Source organism: Elephantulus edwardii, unplaced genomic scaffold (assembly GCF_000299155.1).
Source record: "Elephantulus edwardii isolate Elephantulus edwardi_28Jun2011 unplaced genomic scaffold, EleEdw1.0 scaffold00035, whole genome shotgun sequence".
In the NCBI taxonomy this organism is placed as follows: Eukaryota; Metazoa; Chordata; class Mammalia; order Macroscelidea; family Macroscelididae; genus Elephantulus; species Elephantulus edwardii.
Window position 1 is genome coordinate 11,564,825 of NW_006399785.1, and position 20,790 is coordinate 11,585,614.

Below are 20,790 nucleotides of genomic sequence, written 5' to 3' on the forward strand. Positions count from 1 at the left end.
CAACAACTCCAAGGGAGAAAGCTAGGTGGTCTCATCCATAAAGATTTACAGCCTCAGAAACCTGGTTCCCAGGAGGCGGAATGAACTTGGCAGTGGTGTCTTGGGGCAGGTTAGGAGTTCTGTATAAACAACACAAGCAACAGCTCTCTTACCGCTGAGGTGGTAAAGCCCAGTGACGTGTAAGAGCCTTCAGAAGGTGAGGCGGAGCTTGCAGATGCCTTTTGGCCTTATCAGCAGCAGCATTGTATTCCCTTATTCGTTCTTTTATGTGGGTTAATTTTTTTAAATGAAGATTAAGGATTCAGTATTTGGGGTTTTGGGTTCTTTTTTAAAAAAAACATTAATTTTAATGAACATTTACAGAGATTTTGGATTTTCATTCATTCATTGTTGCACTATTTTCTCTACCCTTCCCCAGTTTGTTCCTCTCTTTTTTTTCTTTCCCTTGAAAGTCTGTTTTAATTGTTCCATTGCCACAGTGCTTGTCAAAACCAGTTCTGATTCATCTTCTTTGTCAGTGTGTCCTTTGCCATTCCCTATCACTCCTCCCTGAGAGAGACTTCACGGTGATTCATAATGAAAAGGGGACGGCGTATTCTCTTAGCTACTTCCTGCTGAAAAGGGACGCTGTAGGTTTCAGGATGAATGTCTTCTCTCACTACTCTAAATGGCCCCTTTGGCAATAGAAAACATACTGACTATTGTGGAGATTGATTTTGGAATTTAGATGCATTGTTATCAGTTGTACTTAGCCATACATGTTCATATCCTTGAAGTATTTGTGTTTTAAGACAACCGAAAATGAAAAGCATGTAATCAATTGGAATACACACAATTGAAAGGTTTCTTTTTGCCTTGAAATGGTTGGAAATCGCACACACAAAAAGTTTTCTATTTTGTTATTGATAAAATAGTTAATGTTACCATACAGGTAGACTTGCACATGGACAGCCACCACTTTCTTTATGTTTTAGAAGAAGGTGGAAATCATTTTACCCTCAGGTGGCTTTTCTCCCCAGCTCCCCACACACTGAGGTAGCTTTTAAAATTCATTTCAGTAAAACCTTTATTGTAGGATGAGTATGAGATTCCAAGGGGGGAGGTGGAAATGGGGGGGTAAGTGTTAATCATAGGGTTGCACATTCGATGGGTGGGTGGGGTGAAAGAAATGGGCAGGATCTTTAGTGGAAAACAATGTATTCAAACTTTGTAAATAAATTAGTATAATTAAAAAAAAAATTCCAACAACTCATTACAAGTAAAGGAGGAGAAGGAGCAAGCAATGCAAAACCCCCAACAAAACACCCCTCACCTGATAGTCTTACATGTAATGCCTGTGCCCTTCAGCTTGTAGACGGGGGAAGCCCCCTGTCCTTGAGGGAGTTACAACTCCTGGCACCCTCCTTGGCTGTACATTTTAGGGAATAAGACCGCCCACCTTCCTCTTGAGGAGGGCCTAGGGGGATTGTGACCTTTCACTTTGCAGCCCACAGTGCCTCCTGAAAATGCAGAGCACACAGCCAGCGTGTTGATTCCCACCCAACACACCTGCCTGTTCCAAGCCGGCCACCAGGGGTCCTCGCTTGCCTGCAGTCTGTCCTGTAAACATTTTCTTTCTGAAGTTACACTGCCAAACACTTGTATAAAATTCAGGGCCTCGTGTAAGATAGTGTGGATGTGTTAGAATCCTCTTAACCCTTTCTATTTGTTACCCCATTGCCAATTTTCCTTTAGAGGAATTGGCTAGAGGACCGTAGGAATGGCGTGTGGTCTGTAAAGCAGGTCCTCAGCCTTCCATGGTAAGTGCCAACTGTGTTCAGAACCACGGTGCTCTGATTGGCTTTCCTGAGATGGAAACGTGTATGTAGCCTTTTACCCAAAGGGGACGTGAACTCTGCACCCGCAGAGATCTTGGGGCTGCGCTGATGAGCGGGCACCGGGGCCCCAGGCCCTCCACATCCTGACCAGGGCCTGGGCCATTGCTTCAGCTGAGTGACTGTCGAAGCCCCACTCCTCTCACATCTGCACCCTGACTGTAAATACAGTACGGTCTCCCAGGTCGTGGGGATGGCAAAGAGAACAAGGCCGGCTCATAACCAGCTGCATTCCCCAGACATGCCAGTGCCCTCAGGCTGCTTGATGGAAGGTAGAGAAAGCATCTCCATTTCGGCAGAGTTTTTCATTTCCAATGAATATTACTTCATTTTTAATCAAAACCTTGACCGTTCTGAAGAGAAAATAGGATGTGTTACTACAGGTCATGTTACTTCCCTGGTATATTTAATAGGCGAACAGTAGTAGTAGTAGCTGCTGCAGTAGCCAAAGTTTCATTTCCAAAGTAAGATTTCATTTCATTATAGAGAAAAAGAATTCTTTCAAAAACTATAGATGTACTTTAGAAAAGCTCATATTTTTTAAAAAAATCAAAAGTTTGCCCAAAAAGTTCATTATAAAACATGTAAATGATGCAGAGTTAAATATCTCAGTTGCAAAACAACAAATACTGCATAATGCCACTGTTCTAAAAACAGAGAGGGAATAAATAACATACATGGCATTGAAACAGATGAGGGAAAGAACTATAGAAGGAATATATGATTAGATATTATTGGCATGACAGGAGTCCACACTAGGAGCTGCATAGTAAGTGCATGGGGCATGAGGGGGCGGGGCGGGGGGGCAATCTTCTCCTGAACCAGTCAGATCTGATTTGACGGTACATTCAATACTCTTCTCCTATAACACAGCTCAAAGGCATCAATTCTCCTTCTGTCATCCCTAGTCATTGTCCATGAGGGGGCGGGGCGGGGGGGGGGCGGTGTAGGCATATAACAGTGAAAGACATTTTTTCCCAGAGAAAAAAGCGAGGTCGGGCCCTGGGGCAGGGAGGAAAATGGGCAACAATGAAGGATTGGAAACCCAAGTTCTTTATAAACTTTCATTAAAATCTCAATTTTTTAAAAATGAAAAAAGTATACAAAAGTACAACAGGTTTTTTTTACATGTGTAACAAAAGCTTTTTCATGTGTTGATAAGTGAGTACTTACAGTAGTGTTTTTAGAATGTTACTCTTTAATCTTTTTTTTTTTTTTTACTCTTTAATCTTTAAACTTAACTATCCTTCACCTTTTAAAATTTATCTGCCAGGATTTTCCAGTTTGTTTTCATCATAGAATCCATTGCTTTCCTGAACTGTATTTTGCCCTAATTCGCATGCCCATTACCGTCAAGTCGGAAACAGCTCGTAGGTGACCCTCCGGTGGGTTTCTGAGGGTGAATCTGGCGGGAAGAGATTCCTCCTGTTCTCCCTCATGGCTTTAATTACCCCTCGTTCGTAGGCTGGGTGCTTTCCATAAGTGCTGGAGGCGTCCTCCAAGTTGGCAGCTGCGATCCAGGGATCCCAGCAACTGCGGACTCGGAGCAGATTAACTCAGGCACAGCTGGTGGGGGTTTTCATTAGTGTTTATAAATGTGGTTTGGTTCTAAATAGTTTTTCCGGATTCTAAAGATAATAGTGTTTCCAGATAACTGTACACTCACATATACTTGGAGACAGTATCAGAAACAAGTACATTTATTTTTCAGACTTGTTTATGGTTGTAAAGAATTTCCCTAACCCAATAATGGCAGTAATGCAGCTTTGTGAGTTATTATACAGAGTTCTAATTAAAGATAATTTGACACATGCAGTGCCCCTGAAGGGCAGTTCATGGCTAATTCTCGTTAAGCACTAGAGAGTGAGCCTTGGTAGCACATGAATTAAGAGCGAGGCTGCTAGTCAGAAAGTCAGCAGTTCATACCCAACCACCCAGAGGTTCCACGGGAGAAAGGCTTGGCTGTCTGCGTCCCTGAAGGAGGGAGGTTCATGTAGCCAAGAGCACTGTGAGGCACTGCCGCTTTACCAAATGAGGGCTTAGGAGTCAGAATCAATTTGATGGCACTTTATGAGAACAAGCAATAGAATATGTTAGGTTTCCAGTTTCTACAGCAATTATATTGCAGAATGGACTTCGCTTAGCCTCCTTTAGCCATATTCCTTTCAAAAAGCATGAAATAAACGGAACATGTGACTTACAACTAATAACGTGATCATGAACTTAGCAAGGTGGGCTGACTGACAGACATCAGTTTTTGTGTTTGTTCACCAAAAACCGAACACCTTCTTCCATACTTGTTAAGCCTTTCAAGTGAGCATGTCTGTCCTGCTCCGCTTGAGGCTCCCTGAGCTCTGAGTTCATGGGCACAGACATGGTCCTTTGTAGCAAATATCTGTGCCGTCTTGGAAATATCAGTCACTTATGTTCACCAGGCTGTAAGAGCAAGCAGCAGCAGGCTGTCAGAAGGGAACTCGTAGCCTAGTGGGTAAGGAGTTGTGCTGCCAACCCCAAAGCAAGTCATTCATATCCACCATCTGCTCTGAGGATGAAGGATGGACATTCTCCTCCTGTGTGATTTATTGCCTTTGAAAACCTGCTGGAGGGTCAGTTGTGAGGTGGTTCCAACTTGATGGCCATGTGAGAAAGAGAAGCTGTAAGAGAAGTAAAGATTCCACTCTAGGCAGACTCATCACAAAAAAAGAGCTAGATTGAGCTTGCCCGGAAAATGCATTACTCACTGTACAGCACCATTGCCTTGTATAATAAGAAAATGTTCTCAGGAGGAACTCCAGTGGGCTAGAGGGTGAGGACTTGTGCTGCCAACCCAGAGGCAGCCAGTATGATGCCATCCACAGCTTCCCTGGAGAAGGATGGGCCGCCCCCTCCCACATGATTTACAGCCTTTGCACACTATCTGAGGGTCAGCTGTCTGTCGGTTCCACTCGACAGCACATAACAACAAGATATCAAGAGGGCCCAGTACTTGGGAAAAGAAAAGGTGGAGGGTCAGAGAGAGAGGAAGACCCACAACCAGATGGCTTGACAGAGTACCTCAGCATGTTGGAGATTGCGGGTGGGTCAGGATAGGGCCAGGTTCAGAGCTGTTAGTGTTGTGGTGAGTTATAGTCGAGTTGATGGCACCCAACAACATCCTTATTTTATAGATGGTGTATCTATTGTATCATACTTGCCTCATATTCTGACTCAAGAATTATTATGAAGGCTCTATAATGCTTATGTGTATTTATTTTTTCTTTTTCAGACATTAAAGAACGATTCACAAATTACGTACTTTTGTTAATAGTGTGTCTAAGAAATATGGAACAATTTTCTTGGAATCCAGGTAACTCTTAACAAATACAATTACTCTTGAGCCAAAGTTACTCTTTTCATAAACTAACATGAAAATAATTGCCAAAACTCCGAACTCCATTCCTGGGTTGTGGAAATCCCTTTTCTGTAGAATCACCCTCTTGGGTAAATGCTGCCTTCGTTTTGTGGGGCAGCCATGCCGACATCCCACGAACCAGGTGGCTTTAAAGACTAGGACTTCTGTTCTCTCTAAGATCTGTAGGCTCAAGGTTCACCTTTCAGATCCTGCTCTCTCTGTTGCCTCTGGCAGAGACCCTTCCCTGGCTCTTTGAACTTCCATAGCCACCAATATTCCTGGGCTTATTGGGGACCCTCAGATGCCGTCTCCACCTTGTGTGTGATTCTGTGCCCCTGCCTCTTCTCCCTATTTCTTAGAGAGCCCTCAGAAAGAACAAGACTAAAATCTACCCCTACCCACTATGACTTCATAAAGACAGGGGTTCTGCCCACACCTGGCACAGGATGTAGCACCTAGAAAGTGCTGGAGAAGCTGTTGTTTAATTTGTTAGAATATGGCTCTTTGGGGCATGATTGTAACTAGTTTTATGATAGTTCTGTCATTGTTTATGGAAAATAGTGTGGCTTCATCCTTAAGAGATGTTTCAGATCTCTGTGATTGCCAGTGAATTGGAAGCCACGCACATTAAAAGGCTTTAATCATCTCTCTTTCTTTCCCCCTAAACTTTACAGATCATCTCTGGGTATTATTTCCAGATGTCTGTATGGTGATTGCATCAGAAATTGCCGTGGACATTGTAAAACATGCCTTCATCACCAAGTTCAACGACATTACTGCGGATGTATGTATTTTAATAAGCAGTTTGGCGTCTGAGGTTGACCTCTTAACATCATGAAGTTGTAGAGTACTAAGTTTATGTTTGCTGCATTCATGGAGATTAAGAGCAGGGTACTATTTTTTAAAAGTGAAAATTGTGCTTTTAACTTTCTGAAAGTGATTCCACTACTGGAAGTATCTTCATTTCATTGTTGGCGATCATGCAGTGTCACAGGATGGAGCAAGATTTCACCTGATGTCTTCATAGGGTTTCTGTGAGTTGTAGTCACCTTGACAGCATCTAACCACCAAAACGGCACCATAACAGCACCGTAAACAGCCCTAGCTCCATATTTCAGGTAAAAGAAAGGCTGGCCAGTTGTTAAGGTTAGAATATCATCTAACTCGATTGGTTTTTTAATTGTTACACTATCATCTGTTCACTTCAGGTCTAAAGATCACATTGTTTCTTTAAAAATTAAGACTGTAACTCTGTTTGGGATTATTTATTGCAAAAGTTATTGTTTGGTGGAAATATATCCAGACACCCACTAGTTCAGCAGTTTCTCGATGTACATTTCTGTGGCATTAACTGCGTTTTCTGTCGGCCATTCTTACTGCCCTTTTCCAAATCGTCCCATCATTAAGGGAATCTCACTGTCCCGTAGGACTTCTAACCTTTAAGTTGTTGTTGTCGATTGTTGATGTACAGAGAACTCTGTAAAGACACAATTCTCAAGGCAGATGTTCTGTGCTCATTAAAAGAAACTCCTGTTTGGTTTTAAAATGACATCAAGGGATAGTTTCCATTATAAAGATAATCCCAAAGCAGTCGTTTCCAAATGGAGAAGTCATTCCAAGTCTGGAGTGATTTTTTAAAATAATTTAAAGCTACTTTTTCCTTTGATGTTGTATCAGTTCCTGATAAATTCTAGAAGACCAGAGCCTGTTATTTTTCCATCTATTTAATTTAGTAGTCATATATGCAATGACGTTTTCCAGAAATGGGTGTATAGCTACAGGCTAATTGTATATAAAACCAAGGAAAATTTCGTAATACATTTCTCATTCCTACACCAATCCAGAAACAGATACTGGATTTAGCAGCTTTCTGGATTTTACAGGGTTGTATTTTTAATAAATCTTACGATACTTACTAGTTTACTTCAAAAGGCAGAAATCGAAAATCTAACGTAGTTGAAACTGCTCCTCGGTGTGGCAGTTTGATTATGGGCTTCTCAACTCTTTCATAAATGTCAGTAAGATGTGACTTGGGATTTTTTTAAGCAGATAAAGTGATTTCACCCATGAGTGTTTTCCTTGCTGCTGGATGCACTCCTTCTGTTCAGTGGATATTTTTTAGTGGAAATGACAGTTTACAAGGACTTTTACAGCTACCAGCCTTCCTACGCAGTTTTGTATCATACAGTAGTCATTTCTCTAAGAAGGTATTCTTATGGTTTGATAGATAATAATAATTTTACTTTGTTCAGCTAATTAAATGTCTAAAAATGATCTTGTATATATTGCATTTCTTAAAATTACCAAATTCTAAACTCTCTGCATCGTTATCATCGGCTGTTTCTTCCTCTTTGAATTAGAAAAGAGATTCTTTTAAAAGCCTGCAGGTCGGGAGTGGGCTTGGAAATTGAGGCTGTGTGACCCCGGTACTTCAGGAGAGCAGATTGGCAAGGTCCACCCCGACGCTGGTGGAGCGCGCTGGTCACTCGCTCCTGGGCACGGCGTGCACAGAGGGTTTATATCGACAGTCTGAACCCGTACACACTGTGTTTACACGTCAGAACCTGACTTTTGCATTCTCACTCATCCCTAGGTCTACAGTGAATACAGAGCCAGCCTTGCCTTTGACCTTGTAAGCAGCCGGCAGAAAAACGTAAGCATTCCATCAGAACCAGCACTTGACTGAGCAATACTGTAGTTCCCTCACGGCGTTCCTCACGGAGGACATGAGCTCGAGAAGCTTATCCTCCTGCTAATCCCCGTGCTCTGCGCTCAGCAGCACAGAGTAGCAGCACCTCTTGGCGTGTTTAATAGTGCGCCATGTCTGCAGCGTTGGCATAGCTACAAAGCTTCGTATTTAAAACTTCTTAGAGCTGCCAGAGTGTATGCTTTGATTGGTACTGCGATAGGTGCCCGGCACCCTTCTTCCCAGAGCCGTGCCCGCTCCGGGCCGTGCTGGTGCTGAGTGGGCACTGCCCTCCCGTGCTGCTTGTCAACCGGAATAACTGTCTCCCATTTCTCTCCCCAGGCCTATACGGACTACAGTGACTCTGTGGCTCGGAGGATGGGCTTTATTCCACTTCCACTGGCTGTTTTAGTAAGTCTGCACTTTCTTTTTTATGATAGTTATAAGTTAAGTATTAGTAAGTGAGTTATCAGGAAATTTCTTGTTTACAGGAAGATGTGTTATTTAAAAAAAAAAAAAGAATTCTAATATTTCTTAGATAAATCGTTGTTTTAAATCCTAATGTTATTCTTCTGAATTTAAGCCTTCTGGTTTAAGCCGTCTAGGGAGCTCCAGTTTGGGGTAGGTAAGGAGTTACTCTGCCAACTCGAAGGCACACAGTTTGAATCCACCAGCTATCCCAAGGCAGAAAGACCTGTCACCGTCTTCCATGCGATTTACAGCCTTTGAAACCCCACTGGCTGGCCAGTTATGACTTGGCTCCAACTCCACAGCAATGAGATAGTTATCAGACAGTGTCAGTAATATCACACACAAGCAAAATCTTGCTGAAGATTATCTAAAAATGACTGGAACAGCACATCAATAGAAAACTACCATTAGTACAGGCTGGGTTTAGAAGAGGCCATGGCACTAAGGACATCATTGCCAATGTTAAATGGATCTTGGCTGACAGCAGAGAGTACCAGAAGAATGTCTATCTGTATTTCATTGGCTACATAAAGACATTTCACTGTGTGGATCCCAACACACTGTGGCTAACCTTGAAAAGAATGGGAATCCCAGAACACCTGATTGTGCTCATGCAAAACCTATACTTGGACCAGGAGGCAGTCATCAAAGCAAAGAAACCCTGCATGGTTCAAAATCAGGAAGGGAGTATGTCAGGGATGCATCCTTTCTCCATTCCTTTTCAATCTGTGTGGAACAGATCATCCCTGAGGCTGGGCTCTGTGAGGAGTTATGTGGCATCAGAATTGCAGGAAGATTCATCAACAATTACATTACACTGGTGACACAAGCTGGCTCATTGGGACTGAGGAGGACCTAATTTTTCTGCTACGGAAGGTCAAGAACTATAGTCTTCAATATGGATTGAATCTCAACGTGAACTAAACAAAGATTCTCACCACTGGGCCAATGGGTAGCATCATGATAGACTGAGAAGAGACTGAGATTGTTAACAGTTTCCGTTTGCTCAGGTCCACAATTAACACTCTTGGAACCAGCAGCCAAGATATCAAAAGACATACTGGTTTAGGAGAGTCTGCTGTCAGGGACCTCTCCAGAGTGCTGAAGTGCAAAGATGTTAGTCTAGAGACTAAGGTGCGCCTGATCCAGGTCAGGGTCATTGCAGAGCTGGACAGTGACTAAGGACTAAAGAAGAAATTAATGCCTTTGAGCTGTGGTGCTGGAGAACAGTATTGGACATACCATGGACCAACCAAGAGAACAAACAGGTCTTCCCTGCAGAAGGTAAAACCAGGCTGCTCCTTGAAGGCAAGGATTTTAGAGCTCCATCTGACTTACTTTCGGCATGTGGTCAGGAGGGACCAGTCATTGGAGAAACGTTATGTTTAGAAGGGTGGAGGGACAAGGCAGAAGAGGAAGCCCCTGGATGCGATGGATTGATCAGTGACTAGGTCATAGGAGCAGGTGTGTCAGAGACAGTGAGATTGGTTCATGATTGGACAGGGTTCAGAGCTATTGTATATTGGGTTGTTAGGAGTAGTGATTGACTCAATGGCACATAACAACAGCAACTACAGGTGATAATAAAGAACTGGTGTGTTAACAGCTTTGAAAAAACAAGCACACATTGTCTTGCTCAGTCATTTAGCAGAGTTCTTTTTAAGTGACGGTCATCGGTGCTTGCCTTTGCGGTGAAAATATCCAGCATTTTCAGAGCCCAGTTTTGGTAGAATAATGCTTTCCCCACTAACTTCTCTACTAGGAGTTTATCCATATAAAATAGCTATAAAAGGTACTTCCTTAAAAGATATGCATCACAGTGGCATTTATTACATACGTGAAAAATTAAAAACAAATGTGGGTTAGATAAATTATGATTTATCCAAATGAAGACATATTTTGTATGTCTTGTAATAACTTCTTTAATAAATTTTCCCATGAAAATTTATATTGACATACTCAAACTGTCCTATATTTCTAGAGATAATAGGCTTAAATGTGTTAAATCAACCAAAAAAAGGTATCCATTTAGAACATTTTAATTATTGCCTCCAGCCTTATGAATAGTGTCTACCCCACATCGAGTCTATAATCATGAGAAGATTCATTGGCTGTTCCTACTTGACACTTAACTCTCACATCAGAACAGATGCAACCATCTTTTTTGCTTAAAAGGCATCTAAAACCACATGGAAATCAGCCAAGAAAATGTAAAGAGGATGTGCGTCCTGCCGACTGTGCTTTCCCGGCTCACCTGACATATTTCAGATGCCAGATGACTGTCAGGTGTAGTGTTACTAGATTTCAGTCCATCTTTCCAGATAACTTCACCCTAAATATTTTCCACTGTATTATTAGTTTGCTTCTTTTATAATCGCTTCTTGTTGTTGTTGTTGTTGCTATGTACTGTCAAGTTGGAACTGAATCAGAGCTGGCCCTCTGGTCAGCTTTTCAGAGGCAGTAAATCTCACGGAAGGAGATGACCCATCCTCTCCCACGGAGCAGCTAGTGGATTTGAGCCAAGTGCTTTCAGGATTGCAGTGCATATTCTTTCCAATGGTAGAGCTTTCTTGTTTGGAAAAATGAACTCCTCAGATTGTGGACGAGGGGCTTTTAAAGAGTAAAAGTCCTTGTTAAAAGTTTGAGAGAGAAGTAAAATGACCCTGCCCCTTTGTTTTCTATGACTGGAAACCTGGCCCAAAGAATTTGATGATAAATCTTCAGCACCTCATGTCGACTCTGACTCATAGCCCGTCTGCGACCAGCAGATCAAAACCCTACCCTGTCCTGCGCCATCCAGCCGTCCCCGCCCAGCTCACAGCCCTTGTCGCAGCCTCTGTGTCCACCCATCTAATCAAGAGTCCTCTCTTTGGGACCCTCTGCTTTTCTAAACGTGGCCTCTCCTCTCAAGGACCAGCCCCTCCTGACAAGCCTGAGGCTCAGTTTGCCTCACTGACTTAAGATAAACGGTTGTTTGAAAGAGTTAAAACATGGCCCTTCTTTGCCAAAAAAAAAAATTGACTGACTTGTCTCCTCACCTGCTTGCCAGAAAACTCTTCTCATAATTGAACATTCTTTTTAGTCTTTCTAAATTTTTGTCCAGTTTTTAAATGAGTTTTTGTTGTTACTAGAACCAAGAGATGTAAGCTTAATAATTTATTAACAGTAACATATATGGAAAGCTGCTTGTATTTTCCGAGGAGTTTATTTAATTCGACTTCTGTTTAACTCTAGTCCTCTAGTGGGGCCCCTTGCAGTACTCTTCTCGCAGAGCTTCAGAGTGGGGCCACAGCTTGGCAGACAGATGTCTCTGAGCCATGAGGGACGCACCAAGGCCTCAGTGATTAAGCCCGTTCTACAGTTAAGGCACAAGGATTGCAAAGTTTCCTAATTATTCCCTTACATCCTTCAATACAATCATGTTAGAAGAAAAAGTGACGAATCCAATATTAAGATCTAATGGAAATTGGACTCTGGGCTTAAGTACCTAAAAGTTACCTAATACTGTATTAGATAAACATGTTCTCTTCGGGCTTAAAATACTAAATTGCTTTGTTTTCATATTAACATGTCATTTCCTATTGAGAAATTTGAAACAGATTAGGGTTTCTGTAAAAAAGAGCACGGGCAGTGTGGGGACAGCCATATCTGTTTGGTTTTTTTTGTTTGGTCAAATTTTATTTTATTTTATTTATTTATGTTATTTATTTTATTTTATTTTCTGTGCGTACCGTCAAATCAGATCTGACTGGTACAGGAGGAGATTGTCCCTCCTTCCCCAGCAGAGCGTCTGGTGGATTCGAACCGCACACCTTTGGGTTTGCAGTGTAGCATCTTGCACCTCGGCCACCAGAGCTTGTCAAGCAGCCATCTCTGACCTCTGCTCACTCTGCAAGGGGGGATCCCCTCAGCGACATCCACTGTACAGAACTAATTCTTAGAAAGCCAGACACAGTCTCCCACTCCTGGACTTACTTCTACTAATTCCAACAACCATCCTACAACACTCCTGGGTCCAAACCTTGTTGCACTGACTACACAGATTCTCCAGAACCATATTCACAGGTGTGGGTTTTATTTGGGAAGAGTATCAGGCTATTATTTCTGTTATTTTATTAGTACATTATTCGGCTTGGCGGCAGCATGCAGTCCCTCAGTCCAGACAGCTCAAGCATGGCCCCAGGCCCTTTTTTTTACCAAGTTTTACCAAGTTCTCTTAGTCCTGCCAAGTATGACGTTTCCTTCAGTCCTTTAGCAAGCTCGGGTGAAGGCCTCTGGCTCTGGTTCTGGGCTATGGTTCCCTGGGCAGCAGCTCCTGCTGCTCCTGGAGGCTCTGGTCTGAATGGCACAGGAATCTTTGGTACTTAAGGACGGGCACTCTGCATTCTTCGCTGCTTCTTTGCTGGTGGTGAGATTCCCTATTTCTGCTGCTCAGTCAGCTCAATTTAATGGCAACACTAGCCAGTCCCCTTATGGATGGACTAAGACACCCTATTCGCGTGTTACTGACCATCCATGTGCAGAAGTCAAAGCCAGTCAGTGGCCAGGAAAGCCTTTTCAAACAGTGAACACTTGACACCACAGCTTCCGTTCAGTTTTTTTTGTTGGGAAACTTTATTGACCTGTGACTGTCCATTCCCTCCTACTCCTCCTAATTGTTCTCTTATTTAAAACATTTTTTTTTCACTGTCATAAGACATTTTAATAGACCTTTCATTAAATTATGTCTGTTGTATACCGTAGGGTCAGAACGCACCCATAGCTGACCGTCTGCTGGATTTTCAGAGGCAGTTAATTACACGGGAGGAAATTACCCATCCTTCTCCTGCAGAGCAGCTGGTGGTCTCAAACGGTGTGCATTTGGGATTGCAGCGCAGCTTCTTGCCCCGAGATACTTTGCTAAATATGCCCCATTATTGCTCTGGTTTTGCTTTTTGCCTTTTTTTTTTTTCGTATGCAATCCTCCTAGACTTTAATAGCCCGATGATACAGAGACTTTGTGCCTGACAGCACTTCCCAGCCAGTTCATTCAACAGGTTCTAAAAGAGAACTCTGTCACTCTTAACATTCCTGTTAAGAGCAAAGAAAGAGATGAGAAGGCCGGTTCTTGACTCTTAACTGTGGGTAAGGAAGGTGCCAGGAGAATTGATGCCCTGGAGTCGTAGTGTTGGAGAGTCTTGACTGCCCCTCGTGCTGCCAAAAGAACAGACACGTCTGTCTCGAAGGAGGTGCCGCCAGGTGCTCCTTGGAGGCGTGGACAGTGAGACTTGGTCTCAAGTACTCGGGGCATGTTGTCAAGAGGCGCCAGTCTTTGGAGAAGAGATGTCACGCTGGGTAAGGTGGAAGATGAAGGAAAAAGAAGATAGCCCTCAACCAGATGCTTCGACAGAGTAACTTTAACAGTGGCCTCCAGCGTGGCAGGGACCTTGAGGGTGGCCCAGCACAGGGCGAGGTTCTGGTGGAGTCGCTATGAGTCTTCGCTGACTGGTCCCCACTTAATAACAATTCAAGAGACAAACATGTTTAAACGTTTAAGTCATTCATTCAGTAGTAGTAGTAATAATTTTTTTAAAGCTGCAGTAATGAATGAATGGAAATCCAGGTTCTTTATAAACTTACAATAAAATCTCAATTAAAAACTCAAAGGTGCAAACGTCTTCCATTCTTCTGTGCCCCATGGAGGTTTCCAAGGAGCCAGAGCACTCCCGGCCCACACACCAACAGGAAAGAGCTCACGAAGTCAGGATTTTCAGGTCTGGCAAGAAGACATAGCAGGGACACCTTCCTTCTTCTTGGAAGAACTTGCCACTGTAGGGGCAGTGAATGTGCCATTCAGGACCTCTGTGCATCTGACTGCAGAGGCCACGGATCCTCCCTGTGCCCCAAGCAAATCCAGTCCGCCACCACAGGCGGCACCATCAGGCCGGTTTGGCAAGGAGTGGGCAAAGCTAGACCTGCCCATGTGGGTTCAGACCGAAGCCTCAAGCCTGGGGCTAAAGTGCTGCAACCACTGTAGAGATCAACTGTTGGCTTCCGTATGAATAACTCTGTGCTTGTGTGTCTTTGTTATTTTGGTTTGTTTCTCACCAGCTCATCAGAGTTGTAACAAGCTCGATTAAAGTGCAGGGGATCCTGTCTTACGCCTGCGTCATCCTCTTCTATTTTGGGTAAGATGAACTATTGATTTTCTTGGATAGTTTTGTGGGGTTTTTTTAATTGAATTATAACTGGCATCGTGCCTGTGTCTGGTTCTTGATGGAAAGCCCTCAGCCTCTCTCCACTGAATACAGTGTGTGGTGGTGTTTGCACAGTCTCTGAGGTGTGTGGAAGAATTTTTCTTCTATTCCAGTCTTCTGTAGGCTTTTCGTCAGGGTGTTGGATTTTATCAGTGCTCTTTCTGCCTGCACAAAGGTGATCTTGGGATTCCCTTTCTTTGTCCTACTGATCTGCTGTATTTTGTTAATAGATATCCTAGTGTTGAACCATCCTGGCATTTCTAGAGCAAACCCCACGTGGTCATGGTGTAGTATGCTGTTGAGAAACTACAGGCCAGTACTTTGTTGAGAATTTTTCCATCTACATATATTCATAAGAGATACTAGCCTGTACTTTCTCTGGTAGTGTCTTAAAATGAACTCAAATATGTTTTTGCTTAGACAGTCAACTACAGGCCATTCCTGAATTATAGATAGCCAACTTACATACAGTACATAGTTATGGATCAATGCCTATGAAACCCATTATATTAAAAATTTAAGGAACAGGGGAGCTCTGGTGGCCTAGTGGCAAGAAGCTGCAACTACAATCCCAGAGGTGTATGGTTCGAATCCACCAGATGCTCTGCCGGGGAAGGAGGGGCAGTCTCCTCCTGTACCAGTCAGATCTGATTTGATGGTACATGCACACAAAAATAATAAAATAATTAAAAAAATAAATAAAAATTTAAGGAACATACCCGTGGCTTACTATAAATGATGCTACCTCACAAACCATGTCAAAGCATTATTATTACTTTGTTATAGTAAAGTTTCTGAGTGTGACAGGAAGTGTTTGTCTAATGATTTTTGTGATAGAAGGGCATACTGTATACTACATATGACAATAGACATAGACCTAAATAGCCTTGGCTGCCTGCAATACCTGACTCTTCTGAGTGACATGCAAATTCAGCTTAAAAACACACTTAAGGCTGGAATTTGTCCCATAATCTGGGATGGCCTGTAGAAATGCTAGAAGTAATGGAGGTAAGACCACCCCGTTGTCCCCTCCGGCTCACTCCCTTAACAGCATCTAGTGGAAACACCCAAACAGATTTGGGGCTCGGTTAAATTCTGGTTCTGTTAAGCACACCACTGTTTGCTAGTCATAATAATAATTCTTTAGATTTTGTTTTACTCTTCAGTGTAATCATTTAGTTAAAGCCTTTGCTTCAGAGTTTCTTTCCATCCACATTTTCTTGTACCAGCATGGCATCATGGTGAGCTGCACGCTGGTTTTGGAAGATGGGAAATCCTCACTGGGATTGCGGGCAGTTAGACCTGCCATCTGTGAATGGCCGTGTCCACGTAGTTTAGGGTGACCCTGAAACGCAGTGCACTGTCACAGACAGACGTGTCTGGGAGCCTGGGGAACGTCCAGTGTGTTGACTATGCTTCAGTCTTGGCTTCTGGTGTCGTGTCAGCACTGAGCGATGCAGTCGTGGAGCTCCCGGCCCGGTGGCGCCTGAGCCCCTCTCCACCATGCCCCCCCCACCCCCGCTCACCCTCCTTTTAGGGGAGGCTAACTGCAAACACGAGCAGACAGCTGCAGGGGTGTGGGACAGCGGTGAGTGGATGGACAGCTCTGAGGTAGAGAGTGTGGGATGAGGGTGAGTGGGTGGACAGCTCTGAGGTAGAGAGTGTGGGATGGGGGTGAGTGGGTGGACAGCTGTGTAGCGTATGGTACGGTGGTGAATGGATGAAGAACAGCTCTGTGAGGTGGAGAGCATGAGACTGCTCTGTGAGGCAGAGAGTGTGGGACAGCGGTACGTGGATAAACAGCTGTGCGAGGTGGAGAGAGTGGGACAGCAGTGACTGGATGAACAGCTGTGTGAGGTCGGGAGTTGGGACAGCGGTGAGTGGATGAACAGCTCAGTGAGGTAGAGAGTGACTGGCACGATCTCCCCACTCAGCCCATGTGGGCTACAGTCCACATGATGCCAGGGAACGGGCCAGTCCTCGTCATGACATAGAACAACAGCTCACGGGGTATCAGCCTGTTATCACCACCAGGTCTCACTCTCCAGGCGCCAGTGAGTGGGCTTGAACTACTCACCTTTCAGTTAGCAGTGGGGCTTAGCCATTTGGTTTCCAGTGCTAGTTAATTGTGTGGGAGTCATTTCTTGATTGAGAACTACAGAGATGACCTGAGTCCTCTGTTTGTGGAGAAGCTTCAGGGCACCAGTCTCCATGGCAGGACACGGCTCTCAGAGGCCTTGGCTGTCGGCCTGTCCCTGGCCACCGCCCCCTCCGTGGCAGACGGTCGGCATGTGCTCGCCCAAGGACAGGGACAGGTGACAGCGGTGACTGTGTCTGTCTCCATTTCAGGCTGATATCTCTCAAAGTGCTCAACAGCATCGTGCTCCTGGGGAAGTCCTGCCAGTACGTGAAGGAGGCCAAGATGGAGGAGAAGCTGTTCAGCCCGCCCCCCGCCAGCACTCCAGGGAGACCTCCCAGCAAGTCCCAGAACAAGAGCAGAGCCCCGCAAGGTAGGCAGGGCTTGTGACCAGAGCTCACTGGTGAGGAACTCTGTGCAACAAGATCTACTCAGCCTCTGTTTGCCAACGCTTTCAAAGTGAGACTTCAGATTACTCACTAGGCTTTCAGACTCGTTACAGTTGAGCTCGCATGACAGAGTCAGCCTGGCCCAGTGCAGGAGGGAGTGTCCACAGGGTCATTCACTGCTCCCCCTGTGGTGAGCCCCCGGGAGCGCTGGTGGCCGAGGGGGAAGAAGCTGCACTGCAGTCCCAGAGGCACAGGGTTTGAATCCACCAGCTGCTCCATCAGAGAAGGATGGACAGTCTCCTCCTGTGCGATTAGCCGCCTCTGAAAACTGCTGGAGGGTCAGCTGTGGATGGGTTCTGACTCAGCACACAGCACACATGCTGAGCCCAGGGACAGTGACCCTGAGGGGCAGAGTGGCACTCCCCTGAGAGAGGGCAGGAGAGGCGCCTGTGGACAACTGTGCCTGAGCTGGGCCTTGCAGGGGAGCGGCGGGCCAGGTGACAGCCAGCAGGAAGGAAGGCCCCGAGGCCTGACAAGGACACACAGGGCACTAGGGGGTGGGGAGAGGAGAGCAGGGAGCGTGCTGCTTCAGGGAGCTAAGAAACCAAAAACGGGGAGACTCGTTCCGGGGGAGACTCGGTCCCTTCTCACCCAATGCTCTCTGTTCCCACAGGCCTGGCCTCGGAAGAGACGCTGTCCGCGTCCGTCACCAGCCAGCCCACCCGCCCCAAGGAGAACTCCTTCCCACTTCTCGTGACCAGCAGCTCCGACCAGTTCCTGACCACGCCCGACGGCGAGGAGAAGGACCTGACGCAGGAGAACTCGGAACTGAAGCACAGATCCTCAAAGAAAGATCTGCTAGAGATAGACAGGTTTACAATTTGTGGAAACCGGATTGACTAAAGGAGCCCGTGGCCACACGTGCCAGAGACCCTGAGTCCCGGGCAGCAGACGCCGTGCCGCCAGGACAGACAGACACGAGTGGCACTTAAATATTTATTTAAAAACGTAAATTATTAATGGCGAGCAAATATTAGTCTCTTCCTTCCAGCAGTGCGATGGGGAGTGAGGGCCCAGTCACAGAGCATCGCCAACCCCCAGCCTTGACCTTGTTGGTTTGGTGGTCTGTGCTGACGGCGGAGGCAGTGGCATTGCCCACCGACCTTCCCGAACTGCCCAGCTGCCCCTAGGTCTCTTCAGGAGAAGGACGAACCTGGAAAACTGTGAAAACTCCGCCCAGTATCTGATCTTTCCAGCCATCACCATCTTCAAAACACTTTCCGAACTCTCCTTCATCTGCCAAAGCATTAAAGAGAAGAAGAATTTATCAAACATCAATGTTCTTATTACCACGGTGATCCTTGAAGACGAATCTGAACTCATGGGAATAAAAGGCTGCCTTTAAATAAGAAAGAATGCATAGTAGCATTTTCTAGAAAAACAAAACCCCTAAGCCATTTTTTTGTAAGAAAAGAGAAGAATGAGTTCATGAAGGTTACACACCACTGAGAAAACATTTTGCGTAGTTTTCCAGTCAGCCCTTTGAAGCAGACACGCGCCGGGTGGCGGTTAACCACCAGGATAAAACAGTTCGCATACTCGGGACACTTTCCTAGGACAGCTTTGTCAGGTAGAGATCACAGGCCTTACTTTCATGAACTGCTCCACACTGTTAAGAGGGCTTGCTGTTGTAGGAAAATTGTCAGTGTACAAAACTCAAAGGTGGCCACTTGAGCTGGGTTTTTCCAAGTACCCATCTTAAAGTCAATACCCGAAGTCAGTCGTCTGCTGGCTCGGGCGTATCCAATGCACTGTGCCTCGTGGGCGTGTCTGGGTGGCGGGTGAGGGTCCGCATGGGAAGTGACTGTGGGGCATGTGTGGATGGAATCAGGCCCACATGGGGCAGCACTTTGTGTGAAATTCGGTGGTGCAGGGAGGTGTTTTGTACGAATGTTTGAAACAGCAGCCCAAGGTTGCTTTGGGTTCATTGAAAATCCAGACCCATCAGGCCACGTAGTTAGCCTGTGTCCTTCGTTCCAGGACAGACTGTATCCCATCACATTTTACTTGAGAAACCTTAATGCATTTTACCGACATCTTACAACATCTCTTTCCAGAACTCTCCAGAAGCCATTATTCCTGTTAACTGGTGGATTTGTTTAGTTTTTGGTGTTTTGAAGCTCAGCTCTTGTGCGGCTCTTTCAGGCCTGTGCTATGCAGAACATGAATTGGAGGCAAACGCTCGGCTTCCTGAGTGAGTTAGGAAGCAGCCCTTTGATGCTTTGGCTTGTTCATTTCAAATACAAAAGTGAACTGTAATGTTTGGCATTGTTCTCAGACAGGGTGAATGAGAGAATTGTACACTAACGCTTTGGCGAGACCAGGAAGTATCTGAAGTTAAAAGATGAGAAAACACCACCCCTATTAAGAATTGCTTTGTACATGTTACAACACAAAGCCGTTTTGGAATGTTCATTCTTTCCTCTTACCTCCTTTCATCAATAAAAGAAACAGCATCTGCAGCGGGTTGGATAGTTTGGGGGAACTGCCAAGCAGGCCCCTGTGATCAGAGCAAGAACGCCACTTGGGTCTTGAGTTGCCGAGTCCATGCCATCGTTTTTCAGAAGGTTTTCCTTCCCTCTGCAGATGCTGTCGGGGTGATGTCCACGCCCTCTGTCACAGTGGCATTCAGTACTAATTTTCTAAGTGCATCTTGTGTGAAACTCAATAAATTCAATTTTGTAATCTTTTTTAAACAGATCACTGGATTTATTTGGATGCTATATTTCCCGTGACCTATGATGGTGTGCTTTCCCCATGCTTCATCTGTCCAACATTCACGTCTTCAAGTGATCAGACTTAAAACTCACTCACTACCATCTAGCAAATTCTCACTCATAGCGCTGTACATATTGGGTTTCCAAGGCTGTAAACCTTTTTTTTTGGGGGTGTGTGTGTGTGTGTGTGTGTGTGTACCATCAAATCGGATCTGACTGGCACAGGAGGAGATTTTCCATCCTTCTCCAGCAGAGCATCTGATGGATTCAAACCACGTACCTCTGGGATTGCAGTGCAGCTTCTTGCCACTAGGCCACCGCAGCCCCCTAAGACTGTAAATTGTAATGTGAGGAGACTGCCCATCTTTCTTCCTCTGAGCCACTGGTGGATTTGAACTCCTCACCTTTTGGTAAGCACTGCAACATGATACGGACCATGGTATCAGGACTCCGCAATTTTCAAGCAATAGAGCTACCTTGATTTTGTCAGTCTTTTATCCTTAAGGGTGGAATATAAGTCAGCTTGCGTTTGAACTGCTTGACAGGCCTCTGCCTAGAGACATTGACCGAGTGTCGGCAAATGAAGTCGCTTGCATTTTGCAGGTACTTTCACTGTCACCCAGGTGTGTGAGGTCACACTCAAGGCAGCGATTCCACTTAAATCTCTGTGGTACGATATGGGTCAATCACATGTTCACTTCTCATTACAGCTACATGCCAGGGGTCACTCAGGAGCTTCAATCAGTGTTCTGTGGAGCGCAGCAAGCATTTAGATACTATATTCAGTGGGTATAAGCATCCACATCCCTGGTGGTAAAACAGTTGAAGA

General features: G+C 44.9%; 1 protein-coding gene across 1 annotated transcript in view; it reads left to right on the forward strand.

Annotated features, from left to right (window-relative positions):
- The window catches only part of TAPT1 (transmembrane anterior posterior transformation 1), a 79,033-nt gene extending 60,946 nt beyond the window's left edge, over positions 1–18,087 (forward strand). The window contains exons 7-13 of the mRNA XM_006884519.1: positions 5,140–5,220; positions 5,940–6,049; positions 7,859–7,918; positions 8,294–8,362; positions 14,513–14,589; positions 17,008–17,168; positions 17,858–18,087. Coding sequence (XP_006884581.1) covers positions 5,140–5,220; positions 5,940–6,049; positions 7,859–7,918; positions 8,294–8,362; positions 14,513–14,589; positions 17,008–17,168; positions 17,858–18,087 — 788 coding nt within the window. The remainder of the gene's footprint in view (positions 1–5,139; positions 5,221–5,939; positions 6,050–7,858; positions 7,919–8,293; positions 8,363–14,512; positions 14,590–17,007; positions 17,169–17,857) is intronic.
- Positions 18,088–20,790: the final 2,703 nt, after the last annotated feature.